This window comes from Oncorhynchus masou, unplaced genomic scaffold, assembly GCF_036934945.1.
Source record: "Oncorhynchus masou masou isolate Uvic2021 unplaced genomic scaffold, UVic_Omas_1.1 unplaced_scaffold_658, whole genome shotgun sequence".
Taxonomy (NCBI): Eukaryota; Metazoa; Chordata; class Actinopteri; order Salmoniformes; family Salmonidae; genus Oncorhynchus; species Oncorhynchus masou.
Window position 1 is genome coordinate 263451 of NW_027013020.1, and position 18155 is coordinate 281605.

General features: G+C 45.3%; 1 protein-coding gene across 1 annotated transcript in view; it reads right to left on the reverse strand.

The window, feature by feature from the left end:
* Positions 1-8068: 8068 nt before the first annotated feature.
* The window catches only part of LOC135536736 (RIMS-binding protein 3-like), a 107953-nt gene continuing 97866 nt past the window's right edge, over positions 8069-18155 (reverse strand). The window contains exons 4-6 of the mRNA XM_064962988.1: positions 11492-11653; positions 8231-9229; positions 8069-8089 (exon numbers count right to left, since the gene is read on the reverse strand). Coding sequence (XP_064819060.1) covers positions 8069-8089; positions 8231-9229; positions 11492-11653 — 1182 coding nt within the window. The remainder of the gene's footprint in view (positions 8090-8230; positions 9230-11491; positions 11654-18155) is intronic.

Genomic DNA, 18155 nt, shown 5'->3' on the forward strand with positions numbered 1-18155 from the left:
CTAGCCTGGGTCCATGCTTCCTGAAGCATGATGGAACTAGGCCAACACACAATATAGCCTACCTTCTAGCCTGGGTCCATGCTTCCTGAAGCATGATGGGAACTGGCCAACACACAATATAGCCTACCTTCTAGCCTGGGTCCATGCGTCCTGAAGCATGATGGGAACTAGACCAACACACAATATAGCCTACCTTCTAGCCTGGGTCCATGCGTCCTGAAGCATGATGGGAACTAGGCCAACACACATACAACCTGGACAATGCAACACAATGCCCGTTCCATGGCTAAACAGGGGCGTAAACACGACACACAAAGCCTGATTTATACCTCGACTACAACATACTAAAGCACACATGGCCTATAGCCAAAGCATGGCTCAAGCTAACTATAGCACACATACAGTGCCTTGCGAAAGTATTCGGCCCCCTTGAACTTTGAGAACTTTTGCCACATTTCAGGCTTCAAACATAAAGATATAAAACTGTATTTTTTTGTGAAGAATCAACAACAGATGGGACACAATCATGAAGTGGCATGACATTTATTGGATATTTCAAACTTTTTTAACAAATCAAAAACTGAAAAATTGGGCGTGCAAAATGATTCAGCCCCTTTACTTTCAGTGCAGCAAACTCTCTCCAGAAGTTCAGTGAGGATTTCTGAATGATCCAATGTTGACCTAAATGACTAATGATGATAAATACAATCCACCTGTGTGTAATCAAGTCTCCGTATAAATGCACCTGCACTGTGATAGTCTCAGAGGTCCGTTAAAAGCGCAGAGAGCATCATGAAGAACAAGGAACACACCAGGCAGGTTCGAGATACTGTTGTGAAGAAGTTTAAAGCCGGATTTGGATACAAAAGCTTTAAACATCCCAAGCTTTAAACATCCCAAGGAGCACTGTGCAAGCGATAATATTGAAATAGAAGGAGTATCAGACCTCTGCAAATCTACCAAGACCTGGCCATCCCTCTAAACCTTCAGCTCATACAAGGAGAAGACTGATCAGAGATGCAGCCAAAAGGCCCATGATCACTCTGGATGAACTGCAGAGATCTACAGCTGAGGTGGGAGACTCTGTCCATAGGACAACAATCAGTCGTATATTGCACAAATCTGGCCTTTATGGAAGAGTGGCAAGAAGAAAGCCATTTCTTAAAGATATCCATAAAAAGTGTTGTTTAAAGTTTGCCACAAGCCACCTGGGAGACACACCAAACATGTGGAAGAAGGTGCTCTGGTCAGATGATACCAAATTGAAGTTTTTGGCACCAATGCAAAACATTATGTTTGGCGTAAAAAACACAGCTCATCACCCTGACCACACCATCCCCACTGTCAAACATGGTGGTGGCAGCATCATGGTTTGGGCCTGCTTTTCTTCAGCAGGGACAGGGAAGATGGTTAAAATTGATGGGAAGATGGATGGAGCCAAATACAGGACCATTCTGGAAGAAACCTGATGGAGTCTGCAAAAGACCTGAGACTAGGGACGGAGATTTGTCTTCCAACAAGACAATGATCCAAAACATAAAGCAAAATCTACAATGGAATGGTTCAAAAATAAACATATCCAGGTGTTAGAATGGCCAAGTCAAAGTCCAGACCTGAATCCAATCGAGAATCTGTGGAAAGAACTGAAAACTGCTGTTCACAAATGCTCTCCATCCAACCTCACTGAGCTCGAGCTGTTTGCAAGGAGGAATGGGAAAAAATGTCAGTCTCTCGATGTGCAAAACTGATAGAGACATACCCAAGCGACTTACAGCTGTAATCGCAGCAAAGGTGGCGCTAAAGTATTAACTGTGACCGCTAGGCTGAATAATTTTGCACGCCCAATTTTTCAGTTTTTGATTTGTTAAAAGTTTGAAATATCCAATAAATGTCGTTCCACTTCATGATTGTGTCCCACTTGTTGTTGATTCTTCACAAAAAAATACAGTTTTATATCTTTATGTTTGAAGCCTGAAATGTGGCAAAAGATCGCAAAGTTCAAGGGGGCCGAATACTTTCGCAAGGCACTGTACCTATCATTGACACGAGGCCAGGTTCATGCTTCCTCAAGCACCCTACACATTCTATAGGTGTAGAGCCTATAGACAAGGCCAGGCCCTTGCTTCCTCAAGCACCCTACACATAGCATGGGTTTTGGTGCTATAGACAAGGCCAGGCCCTTGCTTCCTCAAGCTCATACCCTACACATACCATGGGTTTAGGTTCTATAGACAAGGCCAGGCCCTTGCTTCCTCAAGCACCCTACACATACCATGGGTTTAGGTCCTATAGACAAGGCCAGGTTCATGCTTCCTCAAGCACCCTACACATACCATGGGTTTAGGTCCTATAGGTCCATGCTTATTGCAGCAGTGTCACATTCAGTCAGTGGAGCCCGGGGGGGGGGGGGCATGGATAGGAAGCCTTAAGCACATTGGTGTAATCCCTGCGGTGGACTATTGAAACCACTAACTGGGTCATTTCTTTTAAAAGCACCATAATGGATTGGCCTGGTTACTGGTTTGGTGTTCAGTTTTAATACAATTACATAGCATCGTCGGTGCTATACTGATATCATCACGCTGCTCTGTCCCCAGTCCTGACCTGGCGGTCACTAAGTCACTGACAATACACTGCTATGTCCCCAGTAATGGCGGTCACTAAGTCACTGACAATATGCTGCTCTGTCCCCAGTCCTGGTGGTCACTAAGTCACTGACAATATGCTGCTCTGTCCCCAGTCCTGGCGGTCACTAAGTCACTGACAATATGCGGCTCTGTCCCCAGTCCTGGTGGTCACTAAGTCACTGACAATATGCTGCTCTGTCCCCAGTAATGGCGGTCACTAAGTCACTGACAATATGCTGCTCTGTCCCCAGTCCTGGCGGTCACTAAGTCACAGACAATATGTTGCTCTGTCCCCAGTAATGGCGGTCACTAAGTCACTGACAATATGCTGCTCTGTCCCCAGTCCTGGCGGTCACTAAGTCACTGACAATATGCTGCTCTGTCCCCAGTAATGGCGGTCACTAAGTCACTGACAATATGCTGCTCTGTCCCCAGTAATGGCGGTCACTAAGTCACTGACAATATGCTGCTCTGTCCCCAGTAATGGCGGTCACTAAGTCACTGACAATATGCTGCTCTGTCCCCAGTCCTGGCCTGGCAGTAACTAAGTCAACAGTTACAAAATAGGTTTTGGGGACAGGTGTCACTATAACGACTAGTAGATCTCTGCTCACGCAACTTCAGCTTGCAGGCGAGTGTTATGGCACCTCCGTAAACCGGGTGGAGTTACAAGCCAAACTGATGCTGCAGTCTACGGTCAGAGCTGCTAAACTGATGCTGTTGCAGCAGTCTACAGTCAGAGCAGCTAAACTGATGCAGCAGTCTACAGTCAGAGCAGCTAAACTGATGCTGTTGCAGCAGTCTACAGTCAGAGCAGCTAAACTGATGCTGTTGCAGCAGTCTACAGTCAGAGCAGCTAAACTGATGCAGCAGTCTACAGTCAGAGCAGCTAAACTGATGCAGCAGTCTACGGTCAGAGCAGCCAAACTGTTGCAGCAGTCTACGGTCAGAGCAGCCAAACTGATGCAGCAGTCTACGGTCAGAGCAGCTAGACTGATGCTGTTGCAGTCTACGGTCAGAGCAGCCAAACTGTTGCAGCAGTCTACGGTCAGAGCAGCTAGACTGATGCAGCAGTCTACAGTCAGAGCAGCCAAACTGTTGCAGCAGTCTACGGTCAGAGCAGCCAAACTGATGCAGCAGTCTACAGTCAGAGCAGCTAAACTGTTGCAGCAGTCTACAGTCAGAGCAGCTAGACTGATGCAGCAGTCTACGGTCAGAGCAGCTAGACTGATGCAGCAGTCTACGGTCAGAGCAGCTAGACTGATGCAGCAGTCTACGGTCAGAGCAGCCAAACTGTTGCTGCAGTCTACGTTCAGAGCAGCCAAACTGATGCAGCAGTCTACGCTCAGAGCAGCCAAACTGTTGCAGCAGTCTACGGTCAGAGCAGCTAGACTGATGCAGCAGTCTACGCTCAGAGCAGCTAGACTGATGCAGCAGTCTACGCTCAGAGCAGCTAAACTGTTGCAGCAGTCTACGGTCAGAGCAGCCAGACTGATGCAGCAGTCTACGCTCAGAGCAGCCAAACTGATGCAGCAGTCTACGGTCAGAGCAGCTAGACTGATGCAGCAGTCTACGGTCAGAGCATCCAAACTGATGCAGCAGTCTACGGTCAGAGCAGTCAAACTGTTGCAGCAGTCTACAGTCAGAGCAGCCAAACTGATGCAGCAGTCTACAGTCAGAGCAGCTAAACTGTTGCAGCAGTCTACAGTCAGAGCTGCTAAACTGATGCTGTTGCAGCAGTCTACAGTCAGAGCAGCCAAACTGATGCAGCAGTCTACAGTCAGAGCAGCCAAACTGATGCAGCAGTCTACAGTCAGAGCAGCTAAACTGATGCAGCAGTCTACAGTCAGAGCTGCTAAACTGATGCTGTTGCTGCAGTCTACAGTCAGAGCAGCCAAACTGATGCAGCAGTCTACGGTCAGAGCAGCTAAACTGATGCTGCAGTCTACGGTCAGAGCAGCCAAACTGATGCTGCAGTCTACGGTCAGAGCAGCCAAACTGATGCAGCAGTCTACGGTCAGAGCAGCTAAACTGATGCAGCAGTCTACAGTCAGAGCAGCTAAACTGATGCTGCAGTCTACAGTCAGAGCAGCTAAACTGATGCTGTTGCAGCAGTCTACAGTCAGAGCAGCTAAACTGTTGCAGCAGTCTACAGTCAGAGCAGCTAAACTGATGCAGCAGTCTACAGTCAGAGCAGCTAAACTTTTGCAGCAGTCTACAGTCAGAGCTGCTAAACTGATGCTGTTGCTGCAGTCTACAGTCAGAGCAGCTAAACTGTTGCAGCAGTCTACGGTCAGAGCAGCTAAATTGATGCAGCAGTCTACAGTCAGAGCAGCTAAACTGTTGCAGCAGTCTACGGTCAGAGCAGCTAAACTGATGCTGCAGTCTACAGTCAGAGCAGCTAAACTGATGCTGTTGCAGCAGTCTACAGTCAGAGCAGCTAAACTGATGCAGCAGTCTACGGTCAGAGCAGCCAAACTGTTGCAGCAGTCTACGGTCAGAGCAGCTAAACTGTTGCAGCAGTCTACGGTCAGAACAGCCAAACTGATGCTGTTGCAGCAGTCTACGGTCAGAGCAGCTAAACTGTTGCAGCAGTCTACGGTCAGAGCAGCTAAACTGATGCTGTTGCAGCAGTCTACGGTCAGAGCAGCTAAACTGATGCAGCAGTCTACAGTCAGAGCAGCTAAACTGATGCTGCAGTCTACGGTCAGAGCAGCTAAACTGATGCTGCAGTCTACGGTCAGAGCAGCTAAACTGATGCTGCAGTCTACGGTCAGAGCAGCTAAACTGATGCAGCAGTCTACAGTCAGAGCAGCTAAACTGATGCTGTTGCAGCAGTCTACGGTCAGAGCAGCTAAACTGATGCTGTTGCAGCAGTCTACGGTCAGAGCAGCTAAACTGTTGCTGTTGCAGCAGTCTGTGGTCATCGTTACCTCGGACCATAATAACACAACACATCTGGATACCCTAAACCTTAACTAACTACAGTCCATAAGTGTTAGGGTTATATTAATATCCTGTATAGCCTAGCCACAGTCCTACAGTCCTTAGTGTTATATTAATATCCTGTATAGCCTAGCCACAGTCCTACAGTCCTTAGTGTTATATTCATATCCTGTATAGCCTAGCCACAGTCCTACAGCCCATAGTATTATATTAATATCCTGTATAGCCTAGCCACAGTCCTACAGTCCATAGTGTTATATTAATATCCTGTATAGCCTAGCCACAGTCCTACAGTCCATAGTGTTATATTAATATCCTGTATAGCCTAGCCACAGTCCTTAGTGTTAGGGTTATATTAATATCCTGTATAGCCTAGCCACAGACCTACAGTCCATAAGGGGTATAGCCCAAGGTTAACCGCACACACACAGAGCCACTGGGACCTAAACACACCAAAACACACCCTCACTAAATACAACCTACCCCTTTCCAGTGATCTGTGGAAACGTCAAGATATCCCCAGCCCCCAATTATCCAGAGCAGGATGAGACAGGGCAAGGCAGGGCAAAGCAGCTAGGAAAGTCTTTGGTTGGAGAGTCGGCGGAGTCTTAACATTACCTACCTTCCAAAACCCTCTCACCGCTACCACGGCAACAGAGAGAGGATTACTGGACTGTACCATTCTGTTGCTAGAGAGGGAATTAGAGTGCACAGCCATACAACATGGCCCCTTTCTGTGGCATCCATGTGTGTGTGTGTGTGTGTGCGCGTGTCATTCTCTGTGTGTGTGTCCCACAAATGACAGATTACCACAACCAGAATTCTCATCTAAGCTGCAAGGAGAGAAGTGAATTTTAACTCAGAAACTTTATGCACAATTCTAAATACAATTTTTATTATTATTATTTTTACCCCCTTTTTTGATGTCTCATTGCTCCAACTCCCCAAAGGGCTCGGGAGAGGTGAAGGTGGAGTCATGCATCCTCCAAAACATGACCCGCCTAACCGCGCTCCTTAACACCCGCATCAATGTGTCGGAGGAAACACCGTTCGACTGGCAACCGAGGTCAGCCTGCAGACACCCGGCCCGCCACAAGGAGTCGCTAGAGCGCGGTGAGCCAAGTAAAGACCCCCGGCAAAACTCTCCTCTAAACTTGACGACGCTGGGCCAATTGTGAGTCATCCCGGGCTGGGTTGTGGCACAGCCCGGGAATGAACCCGGGTCTGTAGTAATGCCTCCAGCAGTGCGATGCATTTCCTTAGACCGCTGTGCCACTCGGGAGGCCCAAGATTGATTTATTTTTAAATCAGTTTTATTTTATTAATTTGTATCTTAATGGGCCTGCAACCAAAATGTGAATATTTCCTGATTTTTTAATTGTATCTTTATTTAACTAGGCAAGTCAGTTAAGAACAAATTCTTATTTTCAATGACGGCCTCGGAACAGTGGGTTGACTGCCTGTTCAGGGGCAGAACGACAGATTTGTACCTTGTCAGCTCGGGGGTTTGAATTTGCAACCTTCCGGTTACTAGTCCAACGCTCTAACCACGAGGCTACGCTGCCGCCCCTGTGTGGTGTATAATGGTGTTACGTCTAGGTGTGGTGGAGTGAATGTGCGGGAAAGATTCATTTCGAAGAACTCTTTAGTCATCGGTGTTGCAGAGAGAGCCGAGGAAGCATGTGACCTGATCTGGCGCAAATTCAAGACAGGGAATCATCTCATTATGTCCTCTGGCAGTCAGGCAGATCACTGTAGTCAGCACAGCACACATACCCATTATATAACAGCAGCTAATGCCAACGTAAACAGACACTAAGCCAAGAAAAACCCCGCAGCGAACCAAATTCCAAATTAACAAATGCAAACGCACAGCACATAATCCTAACTGTCCTGCCTGACTGCAGGGCTACAATACTAAGGGCCCATCATACACCCATTCACCCCTTGTAGTGAAGACAGATGACCCGGTTCGTGTCTGTCACTTAGCTTCTCAAATTTGGCACTAAACGCGGTGCGTCACATCACTGCTTGCACTGCCTTTTGGGAAACGCCACAGAACTTGCTGTACTCACTGCAGAGCAGCTGGATGGTTTAAAATCTCAACATCTGGATGGAGGAAAACTGGAGGCAAAATGTGGTGTTTGAGGATAAATACCACTTATGTGGACACTTAGATAGACAGCTGGTACTTCTATGTTTCTGGGGCTTGTAGTAATGTTTTACATACGATTCTAATGACTGACATAAGGTGGGAATATACCATTTGAAATATAACAAAAATAATTTGAAAAGGTGGGCGTGGTTTGTGCATTTAGAGTTTTCTATTGGTTACACAGCAACAGTGAAGCTCAATCAAGCACAGCTAAAGTATTTGAAATGATTTCAAGTAGTTTTGAACCCAGGTCTGTTGATTTGAGCTTGTCATCTAACAGGATTTTAGTTCTTATACCTCAGTCTGATGTAGTGCACTTTATCATCAACAGGGGGCAGTGTTAGAACTTGGGCAGAGCAGCCTATGGCCGAGAGAGAGCCAGGGGTTAGTGTTGTAGCTGGGCAGAGCAGCCTATGGCCGAGAGAGAGCCAGGGGTTAGTGTTGTAGCTGGGCAGAGCAGCCTATGGCTGAGAGAGAGGAAATAGATCCAATCCTTCCTTACCTTCTCCTCCCTTTCCTCCTTTGTTATGCAGGGCCTTCCGTGTCCGTTGTGTTTCCTGCCGGGGGGCTCTTTACAAGAGGTGTCTTTACAAGAGGTGTCTTTCCAGGAGGCGTCTTTAAGGAAGGTGACTCTGGAGCAGGTGTCTTTAGGGGAGGTGACTCTGGAGGAGGTGTCTTTAGGGGAGGTGACTCTGGAGGAGGTGTCTTTAGGGGAGGTGACTCTGGAGGAGGTGTCTTTAGGGGAGGTGACTCTGGAGGAGGTGTCTTTAGGGGAGGTGACTCTGGAGGAGGTGTCTTTAGGGGAGGTGACTCTGGAGGAGGTGTCTTTAGGGGATGTGACTCTGGAGGAGGTGTCTTTATAGGAGGTGTCTCTGGAGGAGATCTCTTTAGAGGAGGTGACTCTGAAGGAGGTGTCTTTAGAGGAGGTGACTCTGGAGGAGGTGTCTTTACAGGAGGTGTCATTAGAGGAGGTGACTCTGGAGGAGGTGTCTTTACAGGAAGTGTCTTTAGGGGAGATGACTCTGGAGGAGGTGTCTTTAGAGGAGGTGTCTTTAGGGGAGATGACTCTGCAGGAGGTGTCTTTAGGGGAGGTGACTCTGGAGGAGGTGTCTTTAGGGGAGGTGACTCTGGAGGAGGTGTCTTTAGGGGAGGTGACTCTGGAGGAAGTGTCTTTAGGGGAGGTCACTCTGGAGGAAGTGTCTTTACAGGGGGTGTCATTAGAGGAGGTGACTCTGGAGGAAGTGTCTTTCCAGGAGGTTTCTTTAGAGGAGGTCACTCTGGAGGAGGTGTCTTTACAGGAGGTGTCTTTAGAGGAGGTGACTCTGGAGGAGGTGTCTTTACAGGAGGTGTCTTTAGAGGAGGTGTCTTTAGAGGAGGTGTCATTAGAGAAGGTGACTCTGGAGGAGGAGATTGACAGTTGCCTCTGGAGCCTCAGCACCTCCTTCTGGGACTCCCTCAGCAGCCTCTCAAACTCCACTACGCCAGACGGGACTGGGGAGCCCTGCAACACAGAGGTCAAAGATATTTCAACATACAGAAAAATATATACTTGCCCCCTTTCTAATTTTCTCTATTTTTGCATATTTTTGACACTGAATGTTATCAGATCTTCAACCCAAAACCTAATATTAGATAAAGGGAACCAGAGTGAACAAATAACAACAATTACATACTTATTTTAATTTATTTCATGAACAAAGTTATGCAACACCCAATGCCCTGGTGTGAAAAAGTACTTGCCCCCTAAAACTCAATAACTGGTTGAGCCTCCTTCAGCTGCAATGACTCCAACCAAACGCTTCCTGTAGTTGTTGATCAGTCTCTCACTTCGCTGTGGAGGAATTTTGTCCCAGTCTTCCTGTAGTTGTTGATCAGTCTCTCACTTCGCTGTGGAGGAATTTTGTCCCAGTCTTCCTGTAGTTGTTGATCAGTCTCACTTCGCTGTGGAGGAATTTTGTCCCACTCTTCCTGTAGTTGTTGATCAGTCTCACTTCGCTGTGGAGGAATTTTGTCCCAGTCTTCCTGTAGTTGCTGATCAGTCTCTCACTTCGCTGTGGAGGAATTTTGTCCCACTCTTCCTGTAGTTGTTGCTCAGTCTCACTTCGCTGTGGAGGAATTTTGTCCCACTCTTCCATGCAGAACTGTTTTAACTCAGCCACATTTGTGGGTTTTCAAACATGAACTGCTCGTTTAAAGTCCTGCCACAACATCTCAAATGGGATTAGATCTGGACTTGGACTAGGCCATTCAAAAATGTCAAATGTGTTGCTTTTTAGCCATTTTCACATAGACTTGATTGTGTATTTTGGATAATTATCTTGCTGCATGACCCGGCTGTTCTTCAGCTCACAGACAGATGGCCTGACATTATCCTGTAGAAGTGTCTGATACAGAGCATTCCTTTCTATTTTAAAGGCAAGTCGTCCAGGTCCTGAGGCAGCAAAACATCCCCATCACACTCCCACCACCACGCTTGACCGAGGTTCTTACAGTGGAATGCACTGTTTGGTTTTCACCGGACATAATGGGACCCATGTCATCCAAAAGGTTGACTCAAATTTGCCACAAAAGCACCTGAAAGTACCTGGATGATCATCAAGACAATTGGAAGAATGTTCCATGGAGAGATGAGTCAAAAGAATAACTTTTTTGACGACATGTTATTGAGTATAAAGGGGGAAATTACTTTTTTCACACAGGGGCATTGGGTGTTGCATAACTTTGTTTCTGAAATTGTTAATTAATTAAACTAAATAAGAATGTAATTGTTATGTTATTTGTTCACTGGTTCTGGCGGGAAGTGAGCTGGCAAATCCTAGATGCCATTGTCTGCCGTTGAGCCCTTGTGGAAAGGGAGGTTGTAAATGGCCATTTTTTTAAAATTATTTCTCTCTTTGACTGTCTGTGACTAAGATTCATTTTCCTGGACTTAACATCTGCTGGATGTATTACCCCCAAAACAACTGCCTCACAGGCATTACAGGCACATACATTACTGCTGGATAAAACAACCTATCATCAATTCAGTTCACCCAGGGATAGTACTCCCAAGCAGATGTTAAGTCCAGGAAAATGAGATCTTAGTCACAGACAGTCAAAGAGAGAAACACTTTTAAAATAGTTATTTCCAACCTCTTGTCACCACTGACATCCATCTACACATGTGCATCAGTACAGCCCAGTCACCAGTTCAGGCTTAGAGAGAGGGTTTATCCTGCCCAGCAGAGGGCAGACCTGAGGCATTATAGACCTTTGAGGAGGTTGGTGAATAGGACTGACTACAATGCATGATACAGTGATCCTTCAGTGGGCCGACTGCTCCTCTTAGATAATAGGGTTTCTTATTGAAATGTTCAGTGCTTTGGATGAGTTTGAGCAAGAAGAGGAGCAGAACCACCAGTTATTGGGGTGGTTAGAGCGTTGGACTAGTAACCGGAAGGTTGCAAGTTCAAACCCCCGAGCTGACAAGGTACAAATCTGTCTTTCTGCCCCTGAACAGGAAGTTAACCCACTGTTCCTAGGCCGTCATTGAAAATAAGAATTTGTTCTTTACTGACTTGCCTGGTTAAATAAAGGTAAAATAAATAAAATTGATTACATAATGAGTGACTAGTTATTTGACATGCAAGGTTTTGTTTTAGATCGGGGATTATGTAATGGTCCGTCTACAAAGTAGTCCATCTAAAACACAAACTCCAGGTTGTTATGGAAAGACCGTGTTCAGGGGATGAATTGGCTGCTGCTGGGATATGGCATTGTGTACCTTGGCTGTGCCCAAGCGCGTCTCCATCTCCCTACACTCCTGCTGCAGGGCGGCGATCTCCTTGTCCTTGGAGAGCAATGTGTCTGCATGCTGTGCCAGGTCACGGGCTCGTTGACGGGCGAACGCCCGCTTGTACTGCTCCACCGGAGCTGGGGAATTCACCTAGACAGACGGGAAGGGTTAACACAAAGAAGGACTGTTCATCACAAATACCCCAGTTCTGACTGGTCGTGTTCTCATGCTATATAGTGGACTTATACCCCTTGACCCTTTCAGAAAGTATTATATATTTTAACCTGGCTATTCCGTGTAGGCTAGTCATTCAAGGTTCCAACTCTCAGTCACAAAAAAATCAAAAATCAACATTTTCAAAATAAAATGTGTTCCTCTAATAGGCCCAGTGAACTACCTTTGTGAAATATATACCGGAGACACCTGAAACCCCACCTCTTCAAGGAATACCTAGGATAGGATAAGTAATCCCTCTCACCCCCCCCCCCCCCCTTAAATGATTTAGATGCACTATTGTAAAGTGGCTGTTCCACTGGATGTCAGAAGGTGAATTCACCAATTTGTAAGTCGCTCTGGATAAGAGCGTCTGCTAAATGACTTAAATGTAAATGTAAATATACAGTACCAGTCAAAAGCTTGGACACACCTACTCATTCAAGTTTGTAAAAAAAAAAAAAAAATTCTACATTGTAGAATAATAGTGAAGACATCAAAACTATGCAATAACACATATGGAATCATGTAGTAACCAACAAAGTGTTAAACAAATCAAAATATTTTTTTGATTTTTTAAAAGTAGCCACCCTTTGCCTTGCTGACAGCTTTGCACACTCTTGGCATTCTCTCAAACAGCTTCATGAGTTAGCCACCTGGAATGCATTTCAATTAACAGGTGTGCCTTGTTAAGTTAATTTGTGGAATTTCTTTCCTTCTTAATATGTTTGAGCCAATCAGTCATGTTGTGACTAGGTAGGGGTGGTATACAGAAGATAGCCCTATTTGGTAAAAGTCCTAGTCCATATTATGGCAAGAACAGCTCAAATAAGTTAAGAGAAATGATAGACCATCATTACTTTAAGACAAGAAGGTCAGTCAATCTGTAAAATTTCAAGAACTTCTAAAGTTTCTTCAAGTGAAGTTGCAAAAACCAGCAAGCACTATGATGAAACTGGCTCTCATGAGGACCACCGCAGGAAAAGAAGACCCAGAGTTACTTCTGCTGCAGAAGATAAGTTCATTAGAGTTACTAACCTCAGAAATTGCAGGCCAAATAAATGCCAAATAAGAGTTAAAGTAACAGACACATCTCAACATCAACTGTTCAGAGGAGACGGCGTGAATCAGGCCTTCATGGTTGAATTGCTGCAAAGACTATAATTTGTTTTTCAACAGGACAATGGCTCAAAACACACCTCTAGGCTGTGTAAGGGCTATTTGACCAAGAAAGAAGTGATGGAGTGCTGCATCAGATGACCTCGCCTTCACAATCACCCGACCTGAACCTAATTGAGATGATTTGAGATATGTCTGACAGCAGAGGGAAGGAAAAGCATCAAACAAGTGCTCAGCATATGTGGGAACTTCTTCAAGACTGTTGGAAAAGCATTCCAGGTAATGCTGGTTGAGAGAATGCCAAGAGTGTGCAAAGCTGTCAAGGCAAATTGTGGCTACTTTGAAGAATCTCAAATATAAAATACATTTTTATTTGTTTAAAACTTTTTTGGTTACTACATGAGCCCATATGTGTTATTTAATAGTTATTAATAGTTATTCACTATTATTCTACAATTTTAAAATAAATAAATAGTAAAAATAAAGAAAAACCCTTGAATGAGTGTCCAAACTTTTGACTGGTACTATATATATATACAAACATACAGTGGGGCAAAAAAGTATTTAGTCAGCCACCAATTGTGCAAGTTTTCCCACTTAAAAAGATGAGAGGCGTTTGACGTTTGACCACTGTCATTGCCAACAAAGGGTATATAACAAGGTATTGAGACAACAAAAGTTTATTGACCAAATACTTATATTCCACCATAATTTGCAAATAAATTCATAAACAAATCCTACAATGTGATTTTCTGGATTTTTTTCTCACTGTCTGTCATAGTTGAAGTGTACCTATGATGAAAATTACAGGCCTCTCTCATCTTTTTAAGTGGGAGAACTTGCACAATTGGTGGCTGATTAAATACTTTTTTGCCCCACTGTGTGTATATGTGTGTGTGTGTATATATATATACACACAAATATATATTTTAGGGGGTGCTTCAGCACCACGACTTCTGGCGGCTATGTCTCCGGGGACAAATTAGATAGAAACAGAAAGCTCGCTAAATATCCATGAAAATTTCATTTTTACTTTTATTTAACTCGGCAAGTCAGTTAAGAACAAATTCTTATTTTCAATGACGGCCTAGGAACAGTGGGTTAACTGCCTGTTCAGGGGCAGAACGACAGGTTTGTACCTTGTCAGGTCGGGGGTTTGAACTTGCAACCTCCCAGTTACTAGTCCAATGCTCTAACCACTAGGCTACACTGCCGCCTCATATGTTTTGACCTGTCCTCAAATTAAGATAGTTGGTTTTGGTGTTTGAACCAGTTGTACCATGAACGTGTCTGATGGAGATAGACAAAAATCAACATAAGCACACAGACGTGCATTGCGGAGACAGAGCTCAGCACGTGACTGTCATTTCGAAGTGTTTTAATTCAATATCAAAGACAGTCTATAAATAACATTTAGGTCAGCCCTGTTCAAAAGTCAAGTACAAAAGAAGAAGAAATAGCTTTGGACACACTGAAAGGTCTGTCTTTTGCTTCTCATTTGATGGCTGAGGCCTTACTATTGATTGTGCTGTGCTGATCTAGGAAAAGGATAAAGGGGTGGGAGAAGAGAGATCAGGGGAGAAAGAATGAGGGAGAGAGAGAGAGAGGGAGGGTGAGCAATAGAGATGCTGGGAGGGTGAGAGGGAGAGCGACAGAGAGAGAGGGTGAGAGGGCTAGAGAGAGGGAGGTTGAGAAGGAGAGAGGGCTAGAGGGAGGGAGGTTGAGAGGGAGAGAGGGCTAGAGAGAGGGAGGTTGAGAGCGAGAGAGAGGGCTAGAGAGAGGGAGGTTGAGAGGGAGAAAGAGGGCTAGAGAGAGGGAGGTTGAGAGGGCGAAAGAGGGCTAGAGAGATGGAGGTTGAGAGGGAGAAAGAGGGCTAGAGAGAGGGAGGTTGAGAGGGAGAAAGAGGGCTAGAGAGAGGGAGGTTGAGAGGGAGAAAGAGGGCTAGAGAGAGGGAGGTTGAGAGTGCGAAAGAGGGCTAGAGAGAGGGAGGTTGAGAGGGAGAAAGAGGGCTAGAGAGAGGGAGGTTGAGAGGGAGAAAGAGGGCTAGAGAGAGGGAGGTTGAGAGGGAGAAAGAGAGAGGGCTAGAGAGAGGGAGGTTGAGAGGGAGAAAGAGAGAGGGCTAGAGAGATGGAGGTTGAGAGGGAGAAAGAGAGAGGGCTAGAGAGATGGAGGTTGAGAGGGAGAAAGAGAGAGGGCTAGAGAGAGGGAGGTTGAGCGGGAGAAAGAGAGAGCGCTAGAGAGAGGGAGGTTGAGAGGGGGAAAGAGAGAGGGCTATAGAGAGGGTATTTCTCAGGCTGGTGAACAGGTCCTGTGTGGAATACTGAGGCAGCCAATGGGCTGGTGGCTGGCCTGGTGGCCTGGATAGAGACAGGAGGTTGTACTAATTAGCCCAGGCCTGGTGGAGGGAGGGGGGAGGGAGTGGCTGATTAGCCCAGGCCTAGGGGAGGGGGTGATTAGCCCAGACCTGGGGGAGGGGGGAGGGAGTGGCTGATTAGCCCAGGCCTGGGGGAAGGGGGGGGGCTGATTAGCCCAGGCCTGGGGGAGGGGGGCTGATAAGCCAAGAGAGTTGACCCGTAGAGTTGAATGCTGCTTCCACAAGGTAAAGCCTACTTCGTATTTGACCTTTTCTATTTCCCTTTAAGAACATTACAATCTAAAGAGGAACAGAGAATTTGACAATGTTATAACTGGCTACTGCTATAATACCTAAACTATCCACCTGGATAGCAATGCCACAACACATTTCATTATTCTTCATAACCAATCATAATGACTCCATTTACTGTGTAGGGGCACTAGTATTCTCAAACAATGACTGCAATTCATCACTCAGTGAACCATTCAGTGCTGCTCATTTCAGTGATTTGATTTGGATGTTGCCTCTTGTTAAGGACTCAGGCCCACTGGTGAAGGCCAAGACAGTGGACACGTAAGCTTTAATAAAAACAGTGACACTAGCAGGAACAGTGTTTATCTTTTCTTTCAAGCAGTCACGCCCTTCCATCATTGGTGCAGAGCTGGGTTCTTCAAGCAGTCACGCCCTTCCATCATTGGTGCAGAGCTGGGTTCTTCAAGCAGTCACGCCCTTCCATCATTGGTGCAGAGCTGGGTTCTTCAAGCAGTCACGCCCTTCCATCATTGGTGCAGAGCTGGGTTCTTCAAGCAGTCACGCCCTTCCATCATTGGTGCAGAGCTGGGTTCTTCAAGGAGTCACGCCCTTCCATCATTGGTGCAGAGCTGGGTTCTTCAAGCAGTCACGCCCTTCCATCATTGGTGCAGAGCAGTGGCAAGCAGAGTCTGTATTGTTTTCTTTGGCTGTTTCTATGAGCCTTCCTGATGCAGGGTTTGCACTTTTGGAACCATTCTATTGGTTCAAATGTGCCAGGCAACTCAATCAAGCATAGCTCAAAGTGTTTGAAAGAAAACTACAACTGCAGAGCAGTGAGAACTGTGAAGAGGTTAACACTTGCTAGCGAAACACCTGTCGACAACATCCGGTGAAATTGGAGGGCACGCAATTCAAATAAATAATCGTAATATTAAACATTTATGAACATACAAGTATGTTATATCGGTTAAAAGCTTAAATTCGGGTAACTCTAACTGCATTGTACTGCTTACAATAGGCTTTACATCAAAAGCATACCATCTGATTGTTTGAGGATAGCGCCCCACATCAACATATTTTTCAACCAGCACAGGGTTCATAAAATCACGAATAGCGATTAAATAGTCACTTACTCTTTGAAAATCTTCCTCTGTTTTTAATCCCAAGGGTCCCAGCTACAACATGAATGGTTGTTTTGTTAGATAAAATCCTTTTTTATATCCCAAAAAGTCAGTTTAGTTGGTGCCATCTTTCAGTAATCCACTCATTCAACATGCAGACAAAGGAATCCAAAAAGCTACCGCTTAAACTTTGTTCAAACAAGGTTTCTATTTAATCGTCAGGTACCCTAAAATAGAGAGAAACTATAATATTTCATAAAGAAGTATGTTCAATAACGCGTCCTCTTCCTCACGCGCCGACAGACTGATTTTCCACTGTGACTCTTTGTACCAAAACTCCAAATTCTTCCTCGTTTTGGAAGAAACACGCCTGAAACCTTGAACAAAGACTGTTGACACCTAGTGGAAGCCATAGAAATTGCAATCTGGGAGCTGGAATTGCATAGGACCCATTGCTTTCCATTATAAGAGCCTGGAACCTCAAAATAAAATATTCCGTGGTGGTGTCTCTTTGAATTTTCTCCTACCATATCAATTGAGTTATAGTCTCATACATTATTTTAACATTTCTACAAACTTCAAAATGTTTTCTGCCCAATGATATCAATTATATACATATCCTGGCTTCTGGGCCTGAGTAACAGGCAGTTTACTTTGGGCAAGGCAGTCAGGCGAAAATTCTGAATTCTGAAAAAAGGGCCCTTGCCTAGTTAAATTAAGGTAAAATAAAATAAATTACATTTACAGATACCTGAAACTGGTACACACGGCCTATTGCCGTTTACAGATACCTCAAACGGGTACAAGCGGGCCTATTAACATTTACAGATATATCTAGTGCCTTACTGCAAGGTTTAGAGAACACATTCTTATTTACAATGAAAGCCTAGGAACAGTGGATTAACGACAGATGTTTACCTTGTCAGCTCGGGGTAACAGGCAGTGTGTACCCTTTTGAGGTATCTGTAAACAGGGATAGGCGTCTCTGTATATACCACTGAGGTATGGTCGAGACTATATGTGTACAGAGTAATGCATCAGAGTCTAGACCAGTGGTTGCCAACCAGTCAATAGCGATATTTCTGTAGAAACGCCAAGAAACGATAAAGGCTTGCGCTCCTTTTTTAAAAGCGTGTTGAGCTGTTGACGTTAGGTGCACTTGCTTCAAAAGTCCTGCGCACCCAGTAAGCAAAGTGTTCCTATGAGATAAACTCACCGCCTTCCCAGTGGACCTGCAAATCTGTGACTAAATCGAGTGAACCTACTGCTCTGTCCAATCGGATAGCTCAAATCACCGTGGCAACAGCGCATCCATGATCCTGGCTACAGACACGTTTAATAGGCTACTAGCCTGCGTAAGATTGAATCACTTTTAAAACCATGACCACAGAGAGACTGGCAACGAACACAGCAAAGAGCTGCTGTTTTTATGAGTGACTTCATGTTTAAGTTTATATTCAGCACTGTCATTGTTTTTATTCAACGATATTACAAAACGAGCTTCTCCGTACTTCCGCTCGGGCTGCAGCTGCAATGAATGAGTAGCCAAGTATCGATAGCCTTGCGTTTTATTATTATTATTAGCAGCTCA